Here is a 26,872-nt window from a genome sequence, read left to right as displayed (position 1 = left end):
CTGTTCAATTGTGAAAAAAAGAGTAGCAAACTGTTTAAATTGTGAAAACATGAATCATATTTTTTTTTTTAATTGTGAAAATTGGATTCATGAACTTCTTGTAATTTTGAAATTTGAGTCATTAATTTCTCAGGTTTGTGAAAAACGGTCCTCTATAAGAATTGAAAACAAGCCCTGCCATTTTAAGCAGATAAATTGGTCCAATTATGCTTCTGACGGGAAGGTTTAACCCTTTGCATGCTGGGAAATTTGTCGTCTGCAAAAATGTTGTCTGCTGAATTTCTAAAATTAGCATTTTCTTTGATTTTTTTCGAAGAATAATATCAGAATAGCAAACAGTTTGGATCCTGATGAGACGCCACGTTCTGTGGCGTCTCATCTGGATCCAAATTGTTTGCAAAGGCCTTCACAATTCGGTTCCAGCACTGAAAGGGTTAAAAACTAACATATTGGCAATGGTTCCTGTCCTTGTTCTTCCAAAACATTGTATACAGCAGCTGTCATTTGAGTTTTGACAGAAAACCTGGATGACCGCTGTAAATTTAAATGGCAAGTACATCTAGTTATTTTACCTCTGCTTATTACCATCCTGGTTTAGAGAATTGGTCCCGCTTTTTTTATTGCACTTCATTAGAAGAATAGCAAAGGGACATAAAGTGTTACTGATACCCTGTTGTAATGGCTGATTGTAATCCAGTTAAACAAATTTCATTCGTTACCAGTCCTGTTTAGCTGAGCCTTTTCCTTTTGTTTCTACAGATTAAACGGTCTCGATCTTTCCTAGAGCAAAATGGTTATACAAAACCAAATATATAAAAAAACTTCTCGTTTGAATTAATTTTGTTTCAAATAAGTGTCTAATGATTATTATGTCTCAATTTTATTTCAATAAAATCTAACAGAATAACTATAATTCATATGATTTGTTTTCTTATAATTGAAATTACATGTATTATGAAGAACTAGTTTTTCCCAAATAAGTGGACTTTTAGTGTAAGAAAATTCCCAATCCCAAAATTGCATTTAAAAAAAGGACTGAAAAGGTCCTTGATTTTTAGTGCCACGTTTGTTATGTTTTTGTTTCAGGCTCAAGTTCTGAGTGTTCTCTCTCATAGGAACATCATCAAGTTCTACGGTGCTGTAACAGAAGAGCCAAACTATTGTCTAGTCACTGGTAAGAACTTCCATAAATTTCAGAGCATAGTTCTTATAGAAGAGGAAAGCTTTTTTCTAGTCACTGGTGGGAACGTCCACAAAATGTCAGAGCATTATTCCTATAGGTTGGGCCTGCTTTTATATTATAATGCATGCAAAGTCATACATAGCCTTCTTTTATATAGGTATGGAATTACATGTACAATTGTATAGATCAGTGCTTTTGTTTACAAAAAGGCCAGAACTTATCATAAGATTGGTTACTGTTAATTCTGGCATACATTTGTAATTGAGATCACATTTTTATATAGGTGAAAGCTTTCCTAAAAAAAGTGGAAACAATTATTAGCTCATCTATTTTTTGAAAAAAAATTATGAGCTATTGTCATCACCTTGGCGTCGGCGTCGGCGTCCGGTTAAGTTTTGTGTTTAGGTCCACTTTTCTTAGAAAGTATCAATGCTATTGCATTCAAACTTGGTACACTTACTACTATCATGAGGGGACTGGACAGGCAAAGTTAGATAACTCTGGCGTGCATTTTGACTGAATTATGTGCCCTTTTTATACTTAGAAAATTGAAAATTTTGGTTAAGTTTTGCGTTTAGGTCCACTTTTTTCAGAAAGTATCAATGCTATTGCATTCAAACTTGGTACACTTACTTACTATCATGAGGGGACTGGGCAGGCAAAGTTAGATAACTCTGGCATGCATTTTGACAGAATTATGTGCCCTTTTTATACTTAGAAAATTGCAAATTTTGGTTAAGTTTTGTGTTTAGGTCCATTTTATTCCTTAAGTATCAAAGCTATTGCTTTCATACTTGAAACACTTACTAACTATCATAATGGGACTGTGCAGGCAAAGTAATGCAACTCTGACTGGCATTTTGACAGAATTATGTGCCCTTTTTATACTTAGAAAATTGAAAACTTGGTTATGTTTTGTGTTTAGGTCCACTTTATTCCTACAGTATCAAAGCTATTGCTTTCATACTTGCAACCATTATTAATTATCGTAAGGGGACTGTGCAGGCAAAGTTATGTAACTCTGACGGGCATTTGGACGGAATTATGGGCCCTTTATACTTAGAAAATTGAAAGTTTGGTTAAGTTTTGTGTTTTGGTCCACTTTACCCCTAAAGTATCATAGATATTGCTTTCATACTTGGAACACTCGCAAACTATCATAAGGGTACAGTAAAAGGACAAGTTGCATAACTCTGGATGTCATTTTTACGGAATTATGGCCCTTTTTTGACTTAGTAACTTTGAATATATGGTTAAATTTTGTGTTTCGATCCACTTTACTTCTTAAGTATCAAGGCTATTGCTTTCAAACTTCAAATACTTTCATGCTATCATGAGGTTACTGTACCTGGCAAGTTGAATTTTACCTTGACCTTTGAATGACCTTGACTCTCAAGGTCAAATTATTAAATTTTGCTAAAATTGCCATAACTTCTTTGTTTATGATTAGATTTGATTGATACTTTGACAAAACTACTCTTACCTGACATACCATAATAAACTCCACCCCCCCCTTCCCCCCCCCCCCCCCATTTTTTTTTAACGGTTAAAAAACTAAACTATTTATTTTGATTATTTTATGGTTGAAATACCGTCCAACCATCGCACCCAAGAAACACCCCACCACCCCCCCTCCCCCCACCCGAATCCCCCCCCCCCTAATTTTTTTTTTTTTTTTAAGATCATCTCACAAATTACCACCACACCCTCACACTATACCCCCCCCCCCCCCACCTCACCCCCCCCTAATTTATTTTTTTTGAAACGGTTACAAAACACAAATATTTATTTTTATTATTTTATGTTTGAAATACCGTCCAACCATCGCACCCAAGAATCCCCACCCCCCCACCCACCCCCCACCCCTCCCCCCCCCCCCCCCCCCCCCCCCCCCCCGATTTTTTTTTTCCTTTTTTTCGCATTTTTGGAAGATAATGTAATAAATGTCCACACCCCCACACAATGCACCCCTCTTCTATCCACCCCTCCCTCCTTTGCGATTGAAAATGAGAGTCCCTTCACCTTTAAAAAGAAAATAGATGAGCGGTCTGCACCCGCAAGGCGGTGCTCTTGTTTTTAAAATTTGAAATGGTTCAATTACGAAACCTATTGAAGAGGCAAACCTTTCGTTTACCTTAATTTTTGTGTGGTCATGTATGTACACAACTATAAAAATAAGTGTGTGTGAATTGTATACCTAATTTGGAGTACATCAACACAAAACCATAATTTTTATCTGCATATGTGTATACAAAATGTACATCGTAAATTATGTGAATATGCATCTTTTTTTGTCACCATGGAAATGTGTTTATTTACATGTAGCATAATATTAGATAATTTTTCCTTCAGAGTTTGCCTGCAATGGTTCTCTGTATGCCTACCTGCAGAATCCAGACAATCACTTGGACTTTGACCAGATTTTAAACTGGGCCAAAGAAATCGCTTTAGGTACCAGTAAACATTAGTCTTTTTTATGTCCCCTACCACTATAGTGGGGGACATATTGTTTTTGCCCTGTCTGTTGATTGGTTGGTTTGTTTGTCTGGTTGGGCTAACTTTAACATTTGCCATTACTTTTGCAATATTGAAGATAGCAACTTAATATTTGGCATGCATGTGTATCTCATGGAGCTGCACATTTTGAGTGGTGAATGGTCAAGGTCAAGGTTATCCTTCAAGGTCAAAGGTCAAATATATGGGTCAAATCGCTAATATTAATGTACACTTTTGCAATATTGAAGATAGCAACTTGATATTTGACATGCATGTGTATCTCATGGAGCTGCACATTTTGATTGGTGAAAGGTCAAGGTCAAAGTCATCCTTCAAGGTCAAAGGTCAAATATATGGGGACATAGTGTTTCACAAACACATCGCTTGTTTATTTTGTTCAATTTGTGTGCCTTTATATGCATGTTAATATTTCTATGGGTATGATTATTATGTACTTGTATGACCACAAACACATGTTTAAACTTTTAATTAAATACCTGTAGTATAAACAGTACAATGGAGATTATCTACCTTAACGAGAGTATTAAGGGGATGTAGAAAAACAACATTTAGGTTAGTATAATTGCTTGGACAAATCAGTGAATATTTGCGCTTAAAAATGAATGTTTGTGTGATTTTGAAAAAATTCTCAGGAAATGCTTTCACGAATATTTCAAGGTTACAGAACTTGTTCCTGAAAGGGCCAACAAAAAAATCACTGGTTACGTTATATGTTAAACTGTATATTAAATACAAATCGGTGTCTTAATCAGTGTCTAAATTGACCATTCGTAGTATTTTGTTTCAACTGAATTATAATCAATAATTATGTAAAGTATGTTAAGTACCCGAGTTTGAGGATGATGCTTTCATAAACTGTATGCCAAGTAAATGTGTGTACTTTACATCCTTGGTAAAATATCAGTTTCAAAACAACATAAAAATCTTGCTGTTCACAAATGAACATTAATGTATTTTTAGCTCACCTGTCACGAAGTGACATGGTGAGCTTATGTGACCGTGTGATGTCCGGCGTCCGTTGTGCGTGCGTGTGTCCGTCAACAATTTGTTTGTGTAGACAGTAGAGGTCACAGTTTTCATCCAATTATTATGAAATTTGGTCAGAATGTTTATCTTGATGAAAACTGGGTTGGGATTGTATTTGGGTCATCTGGTGTCAAAAACTAGGTCACTAGGTCAAATAATATAAAAACCTTGTGTAGACAGTAGATGTCACAGTTTTCATCCAATCGTTATTAAATGTGGTTAGAATGTTTATCTTGATGAAATCTGGGTTGGGATTGTATTTGGGTCATCTGGGGTCAAAAACTAGGTCACTAGGTCAAATAATAGAAAAACCTTGTGTAGACAAAAGAGGTCACAGTTTTCATCCAATCTTTATGAAATTTGGTCAGAATGTTTATCTTAATGAAATCTGGGTTGGGATTGTATTTGGGTTATCTAGGGTCGAAAACTAGGTTCCTAGGTCAAATCATAGAAAAACCTTGTGTAGACAATAGAGTTCAAAGTTTTCATCTGATCTTAATGAAATATGGTTAGAATGTTTATCCTGATAACTGATTTTGAATCGTTACAGGGCTCCCGCTGCCGTTTGCCAGATTCGCCAATTGCTAAAATTTAGCAAATTCAGCGAATAAAATAATAACGATTTTCTTCTTGACAAATGCCGTCCCAGATAATAAACTCTTTCAGCTGTAGACTGTGCTTCAATACATCGCCGTGTTATTGACCTGAAAAATTGATATGCAGTCGGCATTAACACTGGTCAGAACCGGTTATCGAGACAAAGGAAAATGACTGGTGTGAAAACAAAACAATGGTGTAATCGTTCATGTTATCGGCTTAAATAAACAATTACATCTGATAAAAGATTTAAGATTGCTGCCAATTTCAATCAATTTGAGTGAGAGCCGTTAGCAAATTATCAACTTAGTCATTCAATGAACGTAAGTAAAGAAGTTGATAATTGATTTTAATTTCGAGAAGTTGGTAATATTTGTAATGATTAAAGGCTAAATGTGTTAAAATTGTGAATGACGATAGATGAAAGGGTATAAAACCCTTGATATTTTCGGCGAAAGTGTCGGAAATTGCGACTGCCATTCTGGCGACCATAGACAATAAGCGTCCTTTGGACTCTGACGAAACTATTATGACACGGTCTAAAAAAAATCAAATCTGATAAAAGATCATTCAAAGATGTTTGGCTTTCGGAATTCAAGTGGTTAGACTATAATGCAAAATCAAAAACGATGTATTGAAAATATGCATACAGTTTCAAAAATCAAATTCATTCACTTTGGGTGTAGTATGTTGAAAAAAGACAACATTTCAAAACACGAAAAATCAAAAGGTAATAAAAAAGAATGACAATCAATATTAAAATGAATATACATTAACAATTTTTATATTATTAATAATATATTAAAAATAACAATAATATTTTGTTATGTTCATAATAAATATATATTGACATTTTTCAAAATGAGCTTTTTGTTTTGAAATTTAGCATATTTAATTTTGTTTATTTCAGATCATAAAGAGGCCTCACGAGCTTGAAGTCTGAAAACATCAATGACAAATGCGCAGACTGCAGCAATATCCAAAAGTGAAGCGGCTGTAGTGTCGGCTATGACTAATGTGTACTTTGCTGCACAACATACTCTTGCATCATCGCTGGTTCCAGACCTGAACAGATTGTGTGTCTTGCAGGTAAAAAAAATAAATAAAACATCTTTAAAACAAATTTGATTTGTTTTAAATTGATTGATAAAATTTGATTTTGTTTAAGTTTGCTACAAATATTGAGCAAAATATACTTGAAATCATAAATTATATTTTCAGGATGCAAATTTGTATTAATATATTTTCAGGGTGCAACCCAGCTCAATGACCTTCGAGTTGACAGCCACACTTCATATGAACACAGCTCCAGTGTGTCAGAATTTCAAAACTGTATGGCAGACGTTCTGAGGACTGATCTTCTCCAGAAGATACAGACATCATGCAAGTATCATGATCGATGAGAGTACAGACATTTCAGTGAAGCAAAATTAAGAGACCTATGTAAGACTTTTGGAAACTGATTGATAAGTTTGGAATGGCTTTGCCACATACTTACTTTTAAGGTGTGGCTGAACTTCAAAGAGCAAATGCAGAGAGCATATATGAGAATGTAGTTAATTTGCTTGGTAGAAAAGGAATTGACGTTCAACATCTCTCAGAAATTCTATTAAAATTGAAAACTTGGAGAACTTGTTGATTTTGTCCATAGACAGCCCACCAATGGAAAAGTTTGATTTCAAACGTGCTTTCAAGATTTGGGCTGGATTGAAGTTGAGGCGGATTATGGCCTTCTGCTAATATGTATGTTCAGGATATCATGTGCTCATGTAATGTAAATTTATCATGTGCTTATTTTATGAACATGTGCTTGAGTTATGATGTGTGTATATCTATAAATGTTTTGTTGTACTGTTGTTGTTTTTTGTTATGCACACATGATGTAGATTATGACCTTCTGCTAAAATGTATGTTCAGGATATCATGTGCTCATGTAATGTAAATTTATCATATGCTTATTTTATGAACATGTGCTTGAGTTATGATGTATGTACTTCTATAAATGGTTTGTTGTAAACTGTTTATTTTTGTTATGCACACATGATGATTATAGTAATAAACATCTTCTTTACAACAAAAGTTATGTCAATTTCTCTGTAATAACATAAGGCGAAGGTGCTGTGATTTAACGCATTTACTATGTAGTAATAAGTACCAATATTTTCCAATAAATCGATAAAATGTCCATGACAAAAATTGTCATAACTTCTCTTCCGGTGGGGATATTTTAACAATTCAAACTGTTCTGGAAAGCTTTTTGGAATATCTATCTAGCTAAATTAATACAACTAATGTATGACAAATTTTAAAGGGGTTGCTAGTAACTCGTGGAGCTGCACATTTTGAGTGGTGAAAGGTCAAGGTCAAATATATGGCTTCAAAGCGGCTCAATAGAGGGCATTGTGTTTTTGACAAACACATCTCTTGTTAATCTTGAAAAACAAACCTAGAGGTCACAGTTTTCATCACGTATAAATGACATTTTGTCAGAATGTATTAATTAATGAAATCTGGCTTGGGATTGTATATGGGTCTGATATAATTTAAGTTGATGTGGCAAGGTTAGTCAGGTGAGCGATTCAGGGCCATCTTGGCCCTCATGTTTCAATGTCAGATTTTGTAAACCCTCCAGTTGTTAACAACATGATAGGAAGTAATAGTAATGGCAAAATTATGGGAATACTTGAATATTTGATTTAATGTTTCCCATAGTTGATACGCATCTTAATTACTAAAAAAATGTGTATTATTATTAAAAATAATAATTTGTCATAAGTAAAAAGTAGTTTGTATTTAACTTAAAGACAGTGTTTCTCCAAAATACAGTAATATTAATGGTCCATGTCAAGTCATACTTTGATATTGAATTAAGTGCTCGTTTTTTTATACAAAATAACACACAACAACGATAAAAGTAGTAAACCTCCGCTATTAATTGGGAATTAAAACTAATTATTTCATACATGTGAAAACACTACCAAATAAACAATATTCTACAGAGGCCTGATGACAAATTTTAGACATTATAGCTTAGACATTTTGCTAGAATTGATGACTGAATGAATCTTAGTGTTTCTTGATTAAAATACATGTATGTGGCAAATAACTTTCTTGAGTATAAGTTCCATTCAAACAGGTCTTGCAGTTTATTAATAATAAAATTGCACACATTGTAAATGCAAATATGAGTACGTACCCTAATGGAAATTATCTACATAAATAAAAAAAAGAGTCATCTAGGCACAAACTTGTAAACCTCATTAAATTTTGCACAAATATTTGAATATTTGATTGAATGGAAATGTCGATATTCAAATATTGTTTTGGTGATTGATGCCATGCTTATTGATGGACAAAATGAATGTGAACTTGAATAAGTAGGCATTTATTTATTCTTTAAAAGTGAAAGATGTGAACTTGAGCTCTAAGACAGCGTTTATTTATTCTGTGAAAGTGAAAGATGTGAACTTGAGCTCTAAGACAGCGTTTATTTATTCTGTGAAACATAGCAAAAGGTACAGGCACATATGACATAAATACATGTAAAATTGTTATCAACCAAAATAAAAAAATAAAAATAAAATCAAGGATGGAAAAAATCTATACAATACATAATTGTTAATCTATGTAACGCTTAATACTTTTTATCACACAACACAAAGTAACAGTTATTCATAATGAAATGCAAATATAAAACCCACTCTTCTAAACTGTAACCTGCAGTTCTTTTTTCTTTACACAATTACATGTACACAATAATAACATAAAGCATCACCAATCACCGCAAGTAAATCATGTAAGTACATGTTAGTCATTTTCAAGATATAGATCAAAATTACAACAATGCACTGATTATATACAATTCAAATGAAACACAAATCATCACAGTAAATTCCAGTTGATTCTGTGCAACAGGTGATAGCAAGTTTTTGACGATGCTGCGAAGCAGCTCGTCTAAGTTATCTTACCATGAAAAAAATCTGCACAATGGCGACCTATGTAAAAGACCGAGCCAGTCCGATTGAGATTATTAGCTCGATTTTTTTAATCAGCATACCTCGCTGATTATCATTGATGAAGGTTAAGGAAGCTCAGCTATAAATAGGACAGCATATTGTGGGAAAGAGATTTAATAATAGTTTGAAAACGTTAATTTTAAATCAGTTATATTCAGTCCATTATATGTTTATAGATCAATGAAACAACTTTCTGTATTGCATTTGACATGTGTCGTGATTCAGTAAATAAATTGTGAATGAAAATGTGTATAATTAAAGTTTAACGTGATCATGAGTGTAAAGAAAACGAATTGTTTCGAACCTGCAGTTTGTAAACGTTAAAGCGAGTGGTATATAAACAGCATAATAGCCCTGCAACATCTATTAAACTCGCTCTTATGCATGCTATCTCATTTTGCATATTTAATAAACTTTTCAAACAGAAATTACAGAGCTACATCAGTGCACACACTATGTTTGATAATTCATTCGTTTGTTGGATATTGTTTTCTGTTTTAAACACATATATTGCAGAGATTTAGTTAACCTTACCATATGTTCATGCACGAACTCATGTATTCAACTCGTATTCGACTATGTGCTCATACCTACTTTCGGGAATCATCATGAAATTATTGCCGTACTTAATGAACAAACATGCCTAGAGAAAAAACAATAATCAAAAGAGAAAAATAATATTTTCATGCACATGGGCATGTGAAATCACGTCCGTACACATAACGTCATTATCTTAGGAAAGGAAACAACGAAATGTAAAGTTTGGTATGATATAAATGTGAAATTAAAGAGCATGGTGTAATTGAAGAACATGTCAAGTTTTGAATATATCTGCTACGTAACGTAATGTTATAACCCACAAACGTTTTACTGTAACAGAACTTTTTTTAAAGATAAGTGGTACATTATAAAATACACATCGAATATCTTTCTTATTATTTTTTATCGAGAATGTTACACCCGCCTCCCAGTTTCGCTGAATGGATCAAGTTCCCCACGGGTACTTCTTCCCTGTACCCCCCAAGTTGTTTTTTTCCTACCCAAATTTGTTTGTACCCAATTTTTTTCGTACCCAATTTGTTTTCCTACCCAATTTTTCTTTTTAACCAAATTTTTTTTCCTACCCAAATTTTTTTTGGCATAATTTTTGTACCCAAAATATTCATACCCATTGTTTTTTCCTACACAAAATTTTCGTACCCACAAACACAATTGTGGTCATAATTTTTGGCATAAATTTTGTACCCAAAATATTCATACCCATTTTTTTTTCCTACACAAAATTTTCGTACCCACAAACACAATTGTGGTTATGGTGTATTTAAACTTAAATTGATGCTTTTATATCCATCCTCTTCAAAAGCATCGTCACACCAGTACTGTCAGTACTTTGATTGAATTGTGTGGCAACATAATAAATCATTCAGCAACAATTATGCAATTGAATGTTTTACTTTAAAGAGATCAATGATGTTAAGAAATTTATTGTGTATTTACTTTTTCAAACATATTCATGATCTCAAATTACCCTGCATCAAAATAAATCATCCAGGCACATTATGTGATGAAACATAACACTGAATACGAATTTGGTGTTGCCAAGAATACATGTTGAAAGTACATTTTCCAAAAAGTTGTTAATAAAACTTGCGAAACAACATATATATTTCTTTAATAAAATTTGCGAAACAACATATATATTTCTTTAAACACAAGAAATGTGTTGCCTGTCAATTGTCCCACAATGATGGTGGCTATACTAACATTTTGATCAGACAGACCATACAATATCAAGTCCATCCCTCCAAGAATTCATGTTGAATGTTTTAACAGAAACTTGTGAAACAAAACTATTTTACTTTAAACACCAGGATTTTGTTGCTAAGAACTCGTGCCACAATGATGGATGCTGTGCCCCTATTGTAGCAGACTGACTCTAGCCGACAAAGTCCATCCCTCTCTGTAGCAAGAGTTGCCAGCTTCTTTTTGCCTTCCCCATCCAGCTGTAGGATAGTGAAAATCCCTGGTGAAAATCCCGAAACCAGCACCTGTCCCAGATCAGTAACATGAATACCACCTGGTCCTCGCAGGTCTGGGTCGGTGAAGGTGTGGAGTACTGAGCCATCTGTGGCCAGGGTGAGGACCTTGTCATGTTCAAAATTGGTGATAAATATCTTGTCACCTGAAGGACTCACTGCACACTTATAAACTGTAAAAGAGTGTGAAGAAAAATTGGTTATTCTTTACAGAATCATTACATTTATTAAGACAGTAGATGTCACATCTTATTCACACCACCTATTTGTTTTAATTGATAGAGTATGATTTTTCATACAATGAAACATGTATCACTTCATAAATTGTTTATGCTGAAAACCCATGATATACACATCAATAACATTTTCTCAGTAAGAACATGTACTCACTCACATTGTAACAGCTTGCTAACATGATTTTTATTATGGAATTATTTAAAATTGTATCTTACACCAATACCAACTACTGCACCGTAAAAAACTTTGCAAAGGCAGGAAATTATTGTATGAAGAGTTTTCATGTACTTATTGTGAATTTTTTGGAACAATTATTTGCAAACTTACTTATCTGGAATGAGCATGCATAAAAATGAAATTAAAATATTGACTTTTGTGTAAATATGAATAAAACAATAAATGTTTTATACTCCTTATAATAATTTCAAATGATAACCAGATATGCACAACAATATTACCTGTCAATCCCAGCCAACGTGATGTATCTTCATATAACTTATTTAACAGGTCTCCAATCATTGAATACTTGTAAAGTGCAGTGCCAGAAGTGAGATACAGGTGTTGCAGATTATAAGCAATACCCAAACATTGATGTTGACACGTAAACATTGTGCCATTAACCAGCTGCCCACCATTTACAGAGAAAAACTGTACCCCATATGTCATATTCAGCCCCACAGCAACAGCTACTTCATTTGGTGCGATTTGACAAATGTCCCATGGAATAGAACTTAATTCACTATGTCCCACGACCTGGTATTGATGATCTAGTAGATAAAGTCTTTTATTATTGATATCTGCAACAAGAATCTGATCATCAGAGAGAGCACAAATGGCACGGGTATCCATGTCATACGTTGAATCACTTGGTTTGCTCACATCATACTCTGACTTTCCTTCTACACTGAAAACCTGGTCTGGGTCACCTTGCACTGATACTTCAGCACAAATTATTCTGAAAAAGGAAAACAATATTTAAATATTTGAACGCGGTTTTATTGTTCATTATGCCAAAAGAATATTTTAAATGTACTTTTAGAAGTGACATCTGTGTTCAAAGAATCACTTTTCAATTAATACTCTTAGATACATAACTTCAATGTTTTTTTATACTGATGCAGCTGTTGAGTGTTCATTTTTTTTTCTTAATAGACACAATCAATATCTCCATTATACTTGTATTCACATTTTAAACTTAAATTCATAACCTAGATTCCTGCTGGCATCAAGTCGGCATATGGTCAATACTGCTTGAAATAGTTTAGCAAGCTGAACCATGCACATATTTGACCTCGGGGGTGGGGGGGGGGGGGGGGGAATTTTTGGGAATTTTTGCTTCGATGAAATGGCTAATTTTGGGAAAACATTGTGAATTTATCATGCTTAAATAAGTCAGTGGTTTAACAAATAAATTTGTTTGTATTTGTTATTTTGTCTTTTTTATATAAACACATGCAATATTGGGCATGTTCAACATTTATTCAAGTACTGCAATTTGGTTTTTCGTTACAGTTACACTCTGAGATAAGAACTGTACAGTCAAAAACTTATAGCAGATATTTTTTACCAAAACAAACACTGGTTAGTCACACAAAATAAATTTTCTCTGCTTTCTGTTTAGAAAGCATCACACAGCTCCTGCAATGTTTTGTCATTCAGGGTTAGACCTTCCATGCAGGTAAGCATCAGATGAGTAAGTTTGGTTTGTGTGAATGTGCTGCGTAATGGTGAGTACAGCAGATTCATGGTGCTGAATCCTTGCGCAACCACAGCAGTGCTTAATTGTTGGTATGATACACACCAGCTGGACGAGTTGGTACATTAATAATCTAATAATCATAATCATAAGACATTTCTTTCTAAAAAAAGTTTTTTTGTTTTTTTTTGTTTAGCTCACCTGAGCACAACGTGCGCATGGTGAGCTTTTGTGATCGCCTTTTGTCTGTCATCTGTCGTGCATCGTCCGTCTTCAACATTTTGTCTTGTAAACACTCTAGAGGCCACATTTATTGCCTGATATTCATGAAATTTGTTCAGAACATTTGTCCCATTGATACCTCAACTGAGTTCGAAACTGGGTCAAAACTAGGTCACGAGGTCAAAAAAAGAGAAAAACCTTGTGAACACTGTAGAAGTCACATTTGATGCCCAATCTTCATGTTACTTTGTCAAAATGTTTGTCTAAATGATATGTTGGTTGAGTTCAAAAATGGTTCCGGTCCGTTGAAATACATAGCCGCCAGGGGGCGGGGCAGTATTCCTTATATGGCTATAGAGAAACCTTGTGAACACTCTAGAAGTCACAATATTTGCCCAATTATCATGAAACTTGGTCAAAACATTGGTTTCATATTGATATCTCGAACGAGTTTGAAAATGGTCCAGATCGGTGAAAAAACATGGCCGCCAGGGGGCGGGGCAGTTTTCCTTATATGGCTATAGTAAAACCTTGTTAACACTCTAGAGGGCACATTTATTGTCCAATCTTCATGAAATTTGGTCAGTAAATTGGTCTGTATTATATCTTGGATGAGTTCGAAAATGGTTACGTTTGCTTGAAAAACATGGCTGCCAAGGGGCAGGGCATTTTTCCTTATACATGTATGGCTATATAGTAAAACCTTGTGAAAACTCTAGGGGCCACATTTATTGTCCAATCTTCATGAAATTTGGTCAGAAGATTGGTTTCAATGATATCTTGGATGAGTTCGAAAATGGTTCTTGTTGGTGGAAAAACATGGCTTCCAAGGGGCGGGGCATTTTTCCTTCTATTGCTATATATGGCTATAGTAAAATCTGTTAACACTCTAGAGGCCACAATTATTGTCCGAGCTTCATGAAACTTGGTCAGAAGATTCATCCCAATAATATCTTGGACGAGTACAAAAATGATGTCTGATGGTTGAAAAACATTGTCGCCATGGGTCGGGTTATTTTTCCTTATATGGCTATAGTAAAACTTTGTTAACACTCAAGAGGCCACATATATTTTCCGATCTTCATGAAACTTGGTCAGAAGATTTGTCCTAATAATATCTTGGATGAGTTCGAAAATGGTTTCGTTTGCTTAAAAAATATGGCCACCAGGGGGCGGGGCATTTTTCCAAATATGGTTATATTATGCTTTAGTAAAACCTTGTTAACACTCTAGAGGCCACATTTATCGTCAGATCATCATGAAACTTGGTCAGATGATTTGTCCCAATGACATCTTGGATGAGTGTGAAAATGGTTCTGGTTGGTGGAAAAACATGGCCGCCAAGGGGGCGTGGCATTTTTCCTTATATAGCTATAGTTAAACCTTGTTAACACTCTAGAAGCCATATTTATTGTACGATCATCATGAAACTTTGTCAGAAGATTTGTCCCAATGATATTATGGACAATTTCGAACATGCTTCCAGTTGCTTGAAAAACATGGCCACCAGAAGGTGGGGCATTTTTCCTCATATGAACTCATTAATCTTTATGAAACTTTGTCAGTATATTTGTTTAAATGATATCTTGAATGTGTATGAAAATGGTTCTGGTCTTTTGAAAAACGTGGCTGCCAGGGTGTTCACTAGTCATGAAAGTTGGTAAGAACATTTTGTTCTAATGACATCTTGGGCTGCGCAGAACAGGTCAGTTCCTTTGAATCTCAGGTGAGCGACTTTGGGCCTTTCAGGCCCTTTTGTTTTGAAATTGGGATTTTTTTTTTTTTTTCGGTTTCGGAGAGGGTCTGTTTGCGTTGGGAATGCCTCCGTTTTCCGGAGGCGCAGACAGTGCTGTAAAACCCAAGGACCTTTGGCCTTTAGTCAGACTTTTGCCTTTTTAACTTGTTGTAAAAAAGGCTCTCCCTATAGTTAACAGTATTTGTACATTATTTTGAAATTATAGCAAAATGTAACCTTTGATGTGTAACCTTTACCACTGAGATAGGGAGGCAGTCATTACAAATACACACAGACTCAGTTAATAATATTAGGAACATTTGTGGTAAGAAATTAAAACACTTGAAGATCTTCTATGTTATAATTTAACCTAAAAGTTAGACCTTTATCTTTGATGTAATGAAACGCATATTACACGCCACATGCTGTCTTTTCATGGTTGTCATTTTTTTGTTTGATTTCTTAAAATTGCATGATGAAAGAAAGCTTTTATCACGAATTGAGACCTTGACTTTTAGGGTAAAAATGGGGGGGGGGGGACTAAGCCCCACCCTCACTCCTCATTGTTGGTCATTCCTCATTGCTACATTGAATGGTCTTTTTATGAAAACAAACATATTTGAGAACATAAACATGTTGAACTTACCTGATATAACAAAACTTTTCAATATGTTTGTCTTCATGAAGGTCCTGCAATTCATTTCTGGGCACTGGCCACTTGTCTTTTTCTGCTATTCCGTATGGCACATGTTTCACAAACTTCTTACCATGCTTGATAATACATTTTACACAATAAAATTTTAGACATTTCTTGCAGTAAAACTCGGCCCACTGGCCCTGCTTTTGACAGGACGAACAATAAAAGTCAATAGCTATAACTTTACCAACAGTTGACTGAGAAGAGGTCGCCATCTTGATTTTTAGTTTTAGGAAAAGAATCTTGTTAGACCTCAATTTTTGTTTAATTTAAATATCATTTTTTTTTCAATTACCACATAAATACTTTCAAAACAAATAAAGATTAAATACTCGTGTGGGATGTCAAGAAACAAAAGGAATTCAATATAACTCAAACCAGATACACTTTCGATAACCTCCACAGTTTGGCTTATTCTGATAAGCAAACGGAAGTAAAAATCAAAATCTATCTCATGATAACAAGGATTCACCAGTCCTATAATCACAAAGCAAGTTTGTATGTCTGTATAAAAGGTGTACAGACACTATGATTTACCCCATGTCATCACTTGATTCATTACTTTGTTGTCCCTACCGGTGAAACCGGAGGGGACTTATGGTTTGCACTCTTTGTGTCAGTCAGTCAGTCAGTCTGTCACACTTTTCTGGATCCTGCGATAACTTTAAAAGTTCTTAATTTGTCATGAAACTTGAAACATGGATAGATGGCAATAAGGACATTATGCATGTCATTTCATTTTGTTCCTACGTCAAAAATTCTGGTTGCTATGGAAACAAATTTAAAAAAAAATATATATATATATATATATTTCTGACAATGGTGGCCAGCTGGTAGGGGACATACATTGCTTAGCAATAGTCTTGTTAACATAAAACAAAGAAGATACTGCCCATAAAACAAGAAGTTTATGTTCCTTAAAGAATTGTATCCACTATCCTAAAGCACATAAAGTGGCTTTTTATTTAAAAACAACTAATCAAGTAAAGTGAATAAACATGTATTTAAAATGTTGTACAAGTACAGAACAAAATTTGCTTTTGAACATATGCATTGAATATATGACTCAAAGATCTGATTTCTTTCACAGATAAAAATCATATTGGTATGACACATCTTAACATTCGGGTAACCAAAAAACTTGGTTATCTGCAGAGGCATTCAGGTTGACTTTAAACAGGGATACAGTAAATGCATTAGGCTTAGGCTCTAAGTTCTTATCTATTGATCAGGTTGGTTAAACAAATCAAATCTTTAATTTTATGATCATGTGCAAACAAACTGAATGTGGATAGCATTCAGGCAATGCAGGAAGTTTCCCCTATATACTGTAAAACCATTAAATTTCGTATGGTACGAATTTTCATGGATTTAGTTTGTTCGCTTAACCACGAATTTAAGTACCAACCATTATTTATACACTTTTAATCCGAAATCTGTCATTTCCGAATGTCATTTGTACTTTTAAAATCAAGCATGGTATTAAAACTGTACATCAACGATTGTTCTCTTTTACGTGACGTCGTCAAATTAACAGTTTGCAGATTTTTGTCATATGTCAATATGTGCCAATAAAAGTTAAAAGAGACATAACAGTTTTCAAACGTGTATTTTGAGGACCTTATTACTCAATTGTTACAACTTGGGGACCGACTGCGCTGAGAATTGCAAATATTGTCAAAACAACATTGATGGCAATTAGCGAGCGGGGACCCACAAGTGCGCCGCTTTATTGCTCTTATCGACAATTATCTGCAACACTTTCATGCTTCAGTGCATATTAACCATAAGTCTTGCTTTCAACACAGATTAGCAGATTATGCTTCGTAATTACTCTGGTTGTTTTAATAAAAGTTTAATTATATGACGGTCAATCTTCTCCGAAAATTTGAAATCCACAAAATTATGTATCAAAGAATAAGTTGTTTTTAATTTGAAATCCAGGAAATTACGTGTCAATGAATTAGTTGTTTTTTTATTAAACCACGAAATTTCATACCGACTAATTTCTATACATTGACAGTAAGTTAGTAACCCATAGCTATAAAGTATTTATAATTTAATGATATATTTTGTATCAGTAAGTGCATTTTTCAAATACATTTTCATTGAACTTCTATATAATATATGTACATGTATATGACTTAATAAAAAAAATCACAAACAGACCTGATGTACTCTATTTTTTTCTGGCAGCAACACAAATTTAAGCTGAGGGAACTTTTCTAAGAAGTCAATTTTATTCAATTTGAAGAACAGAAATGTCTTATAAATACTGCAAATTCTTATGCTGAAACGGTGAAACTGGTAGGGGACAATAATAAACAATGTAAATGGTAATTGCTTAACAGAAACAGCGTACTCATTCCGTTTGTTTTAAGAACTCAAATGCATAATTATCGTACGCGATCATGATCACCAAGTTTTTTCTATAGGCACAACAGTACAATTTTTTAATGTAAGTAGTTTCTATAGTTCTCGTTGTTTTCTGCACAGTGATTTTTTTTATCTATACACCCACACTTTTCAAGCAGACGACATGTGGGGTGCACTTTTAATAAAATTTATTTTAATGTCGCGTTTAAAGTGAAATTTAGATACGCGTTTCGGACTTAACATTGGTATTTCAGTGCTGACGACAATAATTATGATTATTGTTTGTTTGTATCCTACATAGTATACTCGCACAGTAGCATATTTTTGTTGTCACCATGTTGCAAACAAAATGGCCGCAAAAACGATGTTTTCAGATGTTATACCACTCTTAAATGGATTACGGGCTACATAAATCTTATCTAATGGTTCTGATAAATTCCGATGAACCCCAGATAAGACAGCCTGCACGTCTATTAGGGCATGAGCGTCAATTAAGGACATATACGGTATTTGACAAAGACGGCTGGTCAGACCAGAAACTGGTGGGTCAAAAAATGGCATCCCTTTGGAGCTTTCTAAATTGTTTCAAAAATGCCATGTTCTGAAGCCAATACTCAAGGTTGAAGTATTAAAACCAAGATTATCTAGAATGCCCTTTCTTAACTCAAGCTCCACCAATTCAGTATATCCCACTACATGTAGTGTGCACGTAAACAGATAAATATTTAGTAGAACCATGCCTCCTCAAAAACAAGAATTTATGTAAATCAGGAAACACGCGATTTTTCGGCGTCAGCTGTATACGCCAGCTTTTCACCTTAGCCTGACCTTTGTTAGCGTCCAATAGAATTCAAATAAAACTTCCCGCGGCCAAGTACAGATGAATACACTTCATTGACTGCATTGGCTGATTTGATAATACCACTAGAACATTGGAAACATGTCCGCGTCTTTGTAACACTGTTTTACTGCGTGTTCAGCATGAAACAGTTTTATCTCTAATAAAAAGGCTTTATAGATAGAACAGTTTTACACTCAATCTCGACATCAATACAGTTTGTGCGTACATCTTTTATTTTCAGAGGATTTTCAGCGCGAGAACGTTGTGTACTTAAAGGCCATGTTCTCATATTTAGTACTGACTTCCATATTCCTGTCAACATGTTATATGTAAAAGTATAAAGAGCAGTGGAAGCGATGCCTCACTTTAATGTGTTGCATTTCAACCCGCGAGGTATAAGGGGTCAGTTCGCGGTTAGTGTGTTTGAATGTCAGAGTTTATATACAGGTCAGACCTTCTGTGCTGTTCGGAGTTCGCGGTCAGTTATATAATAGTTATATAATAAAAACGCTATAGCGTGAACTAGGTGAACCGGAATTTTCTTTACCACCTGAAAGATGTGAAATGAAGATATCCAGCGATATTATTTTATGGCATGTCAATAATAGATTCTTAATGTGTTTTCAACAATACCATGATAAATATTATTTTTAATTAATTAACAAGAATTATTCCATCATATTTACTAATGTATTATTGCAGCATATTGACTAATGTATTAAGTATGAGCGCGATGATTCATGATACTGTTAATAATCGAATCAAATACACGTAGCAATTCCCGATAAACCACTCAAACAGGTTTGTTCGAAGAACGCGCGTATACATATTTAAAATATGTACGGAGACTTCGCATGTGGCCGTTTGACTTTGGTTTTCTTTTTTGTATCTATAGGTTTATGACCAGCAATATGTAATAATGTAAAATAAGCCGCGAAAACTCCGCGTAACATCCCGTACTGCGTTTGATGCAGCTAAAAACTGCACAGAAAAAGATATTAGCTATCCTTGATCTCATTCATTTAAATCTTTACCTTCCATAAACTCCAACCACAATCAACGCCGTATATCTTTTTTAAAGATATTTCTTGATTGGAATAACAACTCTTAGTAATTCAAAACACGAAACCTCCACAAGCGTACATTCAAATTTGTTGACTTTGATATGTATTTTCTTAATTTTAGCCATAGATTGCTGTTGCATTGTTTGTTATTGACGAAAAAAAGATGACTTGAAATATCATAGATAAATTGGTTTCTTTAAAAAAAAAATCAAATTCAAATATGCATTCTCAAGATCCATCTCTGAAATTGTGAACTTTTGCACTTGTTCTTTATCGCCAGGTATGAACTATTTGCATAGGGAAGCACCCATCAAAGTTATTCATAGAGACCTGAAGTCAAAAAATGGTGAGTACATTAGTATGTTTACATGTTGGGTTTAATGTCTATAGATAGTTTATAGATTGAATAGCCTAAGATGCAAGGTTTCTTAATGAACTGAATTAGTTTTAATTTATTGGACATGTCATTAAGATTTGTTTTTTTCAGTTTTTTGTAAATGAATATGGAAAAAATGATAAAAAGTCCAATATTTGCTAGATAATATTTTAGATAGATTAAGTGTCACTTATGATTTGGTAATATACATTTGCTCATGAGCAAACAAAATATATATATAAATTTTAATCACAATTAATTTAACTCTTTCCGTGCTGGAACCGAATTTTGAAGGCCTTTGCAAACAGTTTTGATCCAGATGAGACGCCACAAAATGTGGCGTCTCATCAGGATCCAAACTGTTTGCTATTCTGATAGTATTCTTTGAAAAAAATCGAAGAAAATGCTAATTTTAGAAATTCGGCAGAAGACATTTTAGCAGACGACAAATTTCCCAGCATGCAAAGGGTTAAAGATTAGCTTGTTACAATTGAGCTGAACCATGTTGATTTAGCATGTACACTGTATGTTCTTTTCTTATTGGTTTCAGTTGTGATTTCTGCTGAGAATGTTTGTAAGGTAAGAATATAAGTGAGACATTTGTTTAACAAGACCAGACAGTCATTTGGGTTATGTGCTGTGGAAAACTGAATTGTTTTTCAAGGACGTCTGTTACATTAAAGCAGGTGACCATGAAAATAGGTATTTTTGTTGTCCATTTGTAGCTGTTGATCTCTTTATTATTTCAACGTGATTATGATATGGGTATAATGAATAATATATACTTGATAGGGGTTTTCAGTGTTAGGGGACTCTTGTATATTAAGCAACACATTCAAAACTTTGTTTATCATTGTTTATCAATCAGTTAACATTTACTTTCTGTCCGTGTATGAATCACAACATTAAGATGTAAGTTATAGCTACGTATTAGAACTAAAATGAGTTGTTGCTAGATAAATAATTATAATTTTAAATTAATTTTAATTCATTAATGATCATGAAAGAAATTCAAAAAATTCAAATGAGCATTTTTGTTGCTAATTCACTCTGGCAAGTGAAATTTTAAACCCCTGGTGTCTATAAATAGTCAAATCAGTTAAGATCATTGAAGATGTGTGTCTATATTACCTTGCACTATCTTGTTTTTCGTTCAGATCTGTGACTTTGGTGCCTCCAAGTTTATGGGCAGTACAACAAAGATGTCCCTGGCTGGAACCTTTCCCTGGATGGCCCCAGAGGTTAGATACTACTAAAAAGGAGCATGATTTTTAGCTTACCTGAGCACAGCATGCTCATGGTGAGCTTTTGTGATCACTTTTGTCCTTCTTTCGTCATGACTCTTCAATATTTACTTTGTGCACTCTCTACAGGCCTTATTTATCGTCAAATCTTCATGAAACTTGATCAGAACATTTGTCCAAATGATAACTTGGCCGTGTTTAAAAGTGGGTGTGGCATGAGGTAAACAACTAGGTCAGAAGGTCAAATATAAAAAGCCTGTTAACACTCTAAAAGTTGCATATTTTGTCAATATTGGAAATATTTTCAGCCAAGTTCAAGTATAAAAGTGCCAAGAAACTAAGTACATGTATATATCTTCCTATTTGCACTTTTACTATTCTAAACTTCACCTTCTCACCTTTTATTTTCTCAGAGTCTCAGGTGAGCTCCATAGAGCCAATTGCCCTCCTGCTATTAATTAAAAAACTGCGTAGTACTTGAAAACATCTGTAACATGTATGCATAACCGGCAATTCTGTTGTAAAAGCGCTTGAAAGCGAAAATGCGACTTTGATTTCCGGCTGGGCCACATAACTTGTGTGAGGATTGGTTGTGAAATAAGACCTTTCCTACTAGATTTTTAAAGGCTTCAATTTCAACACTTAGTTACTAATAAGCAGCAAACAGCATAAAACCTGAACAGACTGCGAGTTACATGCAGGCTGTTCTGGTTTTATGCTGTTTGCACATAGCCATTTTCACTTTGCTTCTATGTGGACAAGGGTTATAAGTAGGGCAGTTGTCTGTTACTGGCATGCGGTAAGTATTATAAGTAGGGCAGTTGTCTGTTACTGGCATGCGGTAAGTATTATAAGTAGGGCAGTTGTCTGTTACTGGCATGCGGTAAGTATTATAAGTAGGGCAGTTGTCTGTTACTGGCATGCGGTAAGTATTATAAGTAGGGCAGTTGTCTGTTACTGGCATGCGGTAAGTATTATAAGTAGGGCAGTTGTCTGTTACTGGCATGCGGTAAGTATTATAAGTAGGGCAGTTGTCTGTTACTGGCATGCGGTAAGTATTATAAGTAGGGCAGTTGTCTGTTACTGGCATGCGGTAAGTATTTTAAGTAGGGCAGTTGTCTGTTACTGGCATGCAGTAAGTATTATAAGTAGGGCAGTTGTCTGTTACTGGCATGCGGTAAGTATTATAAGTAGGGCAGTTGTCTGTTACTGGCATGCGGTAAGTATTATAAGTAGGGCAGTTGTCTGTTACTGGCATGCGGTAAGTATTATAAGTAGGGCAGTTGTCTGTTACTGGCATGCGGTAAGTATTATAAGTAGGGCAGTTGTCTGTTACTGGCATGCGGTAAGTATTATAAGTAGGGCAGTTGTCTGTTACTGGCATGCGGTAAGTATTATAAGTAGGGCAGTTGTCTGTTACTGGCATGCGGTAAGTACTAGTTAACCAGATTACCTTTGAGTAAGTAAATATAGCAAATGATATGACTGAAATTATGTAGAATTTTGTTGAGAAATCCAAAAATAACAAAAAATAAAATAAAACAAGCTTACTATATGTGACAATTTTTTCCCATCCCTACATGCGTCCATAAATAGCTTTACAATAACTTTAGACTGGAAACATGCACATTGTTGTTATTAATCCAAAGGTACTAAAACATAATGAACATTGCAATTCTTTAGATGAAACCAACATATATTTTTAAAAAATGAAAGCAGCTGTTGTGATTATCTAAGTAGAGACACTTTAAAATAATGAAAAGTTTAAATGTTTTAGGTGATACAGAGCCAGCCTGTGTCTGAAACATGTGATACTTGGTCGTATGGAGTGGTATGTATTCAGTGATTTTTAGCTCGGCTGTTTTCGGAGAAAACCCGAGGTATTGTCATAGCCAGCTTGTCGTGTCGTGTCCGTGGTCGTGTCATGTCGTGTCCGCCGTCCACGTCGTTCTAATACCTAAACATGTTGTCAAGGTTTTGAACATTGGCTCTAAAATCAAAGTGCTTCCATCTACAACTTTGAAACTTCATACATGTTTGTAGCTGCACCTTGATGAGTTCTACACGCCACACCCATATTTGGGTCACTAGGTCAAAGGTCAAGGTCACTGTGACCTCTAAAAAAAAAATAAAAATAAAAATTCTGACAAGCTTTCATTTCTTCAAAAATGCACCCGCAGCCAAGTGTGGCACCCGTTATGCGGTGCTCTTGTTATAAAGTACCCATAAAAGGTACTTTCCCAATGGAGGAAAACCTACACAATTCCCAATTACCGTCCGAAAAATTCCCAAAAGGAAGGAAACCTGCGTCAATTTCTTTCTGAAATTGCATTTTCTGCAAGATAACAAATAAAATAAGAACTGAAATTTAACATTTCAAGCCAAAGGGCATGTAAATGAATAATTTAATTGGTTTTTGCAATTAAGTGCCGAGCAATTAAAAAACCCACAGTTCCCAATCTGAAGATTACACGATGCAAATTTTTCCAATTTCAGCAGTTTTCGCGCTTTTTTCCCAATTGGAATGGTACTGGTACGTTTCCCCAATGGGGTAAAAAAATCCCTGGTATTCAGATCCCATACTCTACTGTGTATTACTCGCTCTTTTAAATCGCGAAATTTTAATGTTAAAGTGGTCAACAGATTTGGCTAAGTGAATGGCGGCCAATTTCAGGTCCTATTTTCCAGTTTTGTTTATAAAAAAACTTTTGCTCTCGAATTTGGTATTGAAAAATTGTGTGCGAGATTTACATAGTTGCGGGTGATACATTTTATAAATGGCGGCCGATTTGAAGTGCGATAACTTTAAAAGTTCTGAATATTTTTTCATGAAACTTGGAACATGGATAGATGGCAATGTGGACATTATGCACGTCATTTCATTTTGTTCCTACGTCAAAATTGTGGTTGCTATGGCAACAAATAGACTAGAAATAGTGCTGATAATGGTGTTTTTTCTGGATCCTGCGATAACTTTAAAAGTTCTTAATATTTTTTCATGAGCTGGCAACATAGATAGACGGCATATGGACATTATGTAAATCATTTCATTTTGTTCCTACGTCAAAAATTGTGGTTGCTATGGCAACAAATACACTAGAAATAGTGCTGAAAATGGTGTTTTTTTCTGGATCCTGCGATAACTTTGAAAGTTCTTAATATTTTTTCATGAAACTTGCAACATGGATAGATGGCAATATGGACATTATGCACGTAATTTCATGTTGTTCCTACGTCTAAAATTGTGGTTGCTATGGCAACAAATAGACTAGAAATAGTGCTGAAAATGGTGTTTTTTCTGGATCCTGCGATAACTTTAAAAGTTCCTAATTTTTTTTCATGAAACTTGGTACATGGATAGATGGCAATATGGACATTATGCATGTCATTTCATTTTGTTCCTATGTCAAAAATTGTGGTTGCTATGGAAACAAAACAAAAAAAATCTGAAAATGGTGAAATTTCTGACAATGGTGAAGCCGGTAGGGGACTTTTATTGCTTGGCAATAGTCTTGTTTATTTGTACATCTGATATCTACTTACTGTGCTGACAGTAGATAGATATTAAACTATAGGGTGGCATAACTTTTTTACACAAGACTCTTGTTTATTTCATGTTTGTTGAGGATTATTTTTGTTTTCCCCATTCCAGGTGTTATGGGAACTTCTGACACACGAGGTTCCATTTAACGGCATCGAAGGTTTCCAGGTGGCATGGCTGGTAGTTGAGCGAGAAGAGGTAGACAAGTGCATATGTTTTTACTGCGTTGGTAAAAGGTCTGAGCACATGCTAAATTTATCTGTGTTATGAGAATACTGGGCTTAATGCATGTGCTTAAAGTGTCATCCCAGCTTAGCCTGTTCAGGTATGACACTTTCAGCTCAAATGACTGTTTTGGTTTAAGGAAGTCTTTTCTTAGCGAAAAACCAGTTAAGGCAGAAATTGCCGTCTCAAATTAGCCTGTGTGGACTGAACAGGCTAAATGCTAGTCTGGGACGACATTTTAAGCAAATGCATTAAGCATAGTTTTCCCGGAACGAGGCTCAAATAATTAAACCTGGAACTACCACCATGGAACGATCAGTGCAAACCTCTCATTCCAAGGCGCTAGTCTCAGCTCTAATCATTTGTTATGTTTAGAATTGTGTCATATGTTATGTCCTGTATTGTAAAGTGAATTGGTCAATTTTCTGAATAAATACTAGAGGGTGGTAACAACAATTTCTCCCATCATGCTTTGACCTCTTCAGTGTTCTTGAAATAGGAAATAAAATACAAATTATTGAAAATGTAAAAAATATCTACCAAAGCAACTTACCCTTTCTCTTCACAAAACAACGTAAACAGCCCTTGCTTAAAGTAGCGCACCTGTAATGGGCACCTTTCCAAATATAATCTAATGTATTATTTTCTTAATCAGCATCATTTCACTGAACTACATGCACATTTTTAGGTAGGCTTTCCATGCTTAAAAAAAAAAATATACTGATTTTTTAAAAACCACCCCTACGCTCGGCTTTTGTCCAGTTTATTTGCACCCCTGGTGTATATGAAAGTTCCATAATTCATCCAGATTTCCAAATATGGGCATGAAGTTAGTGTGTACAGATGCAGTAAAGGTGTTTAAAGTTTAAACAAGATAAAATAATTATTCTTTTACAGACATTTATTTTTTATAACTAGTTATCTATAGAAGAGCGCCATGAAATGTAAGTGGTTTCAGCCAAGTAGAAATTGGGTTAGTTAAAAACAAAGTGTCATAAAATTCAAAATAGTATCATTTAAGTAATATTTTGAATTTAGTTTTATAGATAAACTATATACAGCAAAAATACCAAGAAATAGACAGATTTACCGTTTTCTTTTTCAAATAAAAATAAAAATGCAATATGCATGATTCGTATTTTCAGCAGTAAATCACCCATTTTAGCAATAAAGTTTTAATTGTAAAAATTGAAGAATGTCCATAAAAAGTTGCAACATATTTAACAATAAACATAGCTTATAT

The 26,872-nt window shown here is 34.5% G+C and overlaps 2 protein-coding genes across 8 annotated transcripts in view; one reads left to right on the top strand and one right to left on the bottom strand.

The window, feature by feature from the left end:
- The window catches only part of LOC127854439 (mitogen-activated protein kinase kinase kinase 20-like), a 219,546-nt gene that overhangs the window by 6,639 nt on the left and 186,035 nt on the right, over positions 1-26,872 (top strand). For 5 of the 7 annotated variants that reach the window (XM_052389477.1, XM_052389474.1, XM_052389475.1 and 2 more), the window contains exons 3-9: positions 1,087-1,174; positions 3,536-3,634; positions 20,524-20,589; positions 21,170-21,198; positions 21,777-21,860; positions 23,641-23,694; positions 25,516-25,602. In XM_052389477.1, coding sequence (XP_052245437.1) covers positions 1,087-1,174; positions 3,536-3,634; positions 20,524-20,589; positions 21,170-21,198; positions 21,777-21,860; positions 23,641-23,694; positions 25,516-25,602 — 507 coding nt within the window. The remainder of the gene's footprint in view (positions 1-1,086; positions 1,175-3,535; positions 3,635-20,523; positions 20,590-21,169; positions 21,199-21,776; positions 21,861-23,640; positions 23,695-25,515; positions 25,603-26,872) is intronic. The other 2 variants (XM_052389478.1, XM_052389479.1) reach the window with 2 other exon arrangements.
- On the bottom strand, positions 8,798-16,477 carry LOC127854444 (uncharacterized). Its single transcript, XM_052389487.1, has 3 exons — positions 15,912-16,477; positions 12,071-12,567; positions 8,798-11,548 (listed from the first exon to the last, which is right to left on the bottom strand). The coding sequence occupies exons 1-3, from the start codon at positions 16,175-16,177 to the stop codon at positions 11,190-11,192; spliced, it is 1,122 nt and encodes a 373-aa protein (XP_052245447.1). The 5' UTR covers positions 16,178-16,477; the 3' UTR covers positions 8,798-11,189.

The sequence above is a fragment of the Dreissena polymorpha genome, chromosome 13 (assembly GCF_020536995.1).
Source record: "Dreissena polymorpha isolate Duluth1 chromosome 13, UMN_Dpol_1.0, whole genome shotgun sequence".
In the NCBI taxonomy this organism is placed as follows: Eukaryota; Metazoa; Mollusca; class Bivalvia; order Myida; family Dreissenidae; genus Dreissena; species Dreissena polymorpha.
The sequence above is the reverse complement of the archived record's forward strand: the minus strand, read 5'-3'. Positions and strand labels throughout refer to the sequence as shown.

What these genes read in the sequence shown, in the direction of transcription:
- LOC127854444 (XM_052389487.1), bottom strand. Translation starts at nt 16,177, where the DNA reads ATGGCGACCTCTTCTCAGTCAACTGTTGGTAAAGTTATAGCTATTGAC. An exon ending in GAAAAGTTTTGTTATATCAG is followed by an intron (nt 12,568 to 15,911) that starts GTAAGTTCAACA and finishes TTCCTTTTTCAG; the next exon opens with AATAATTTGTGCTGAAGTAT. An exon ending in ACGTTGGCTGGGATTGACAG is followed by an intron (nt 11,549 to 12,070) that starts GTAATATTGTTG and finishes ACTCTTTTACAG; the next exon opens with TTTATAAGTGTGCAGTGAGT.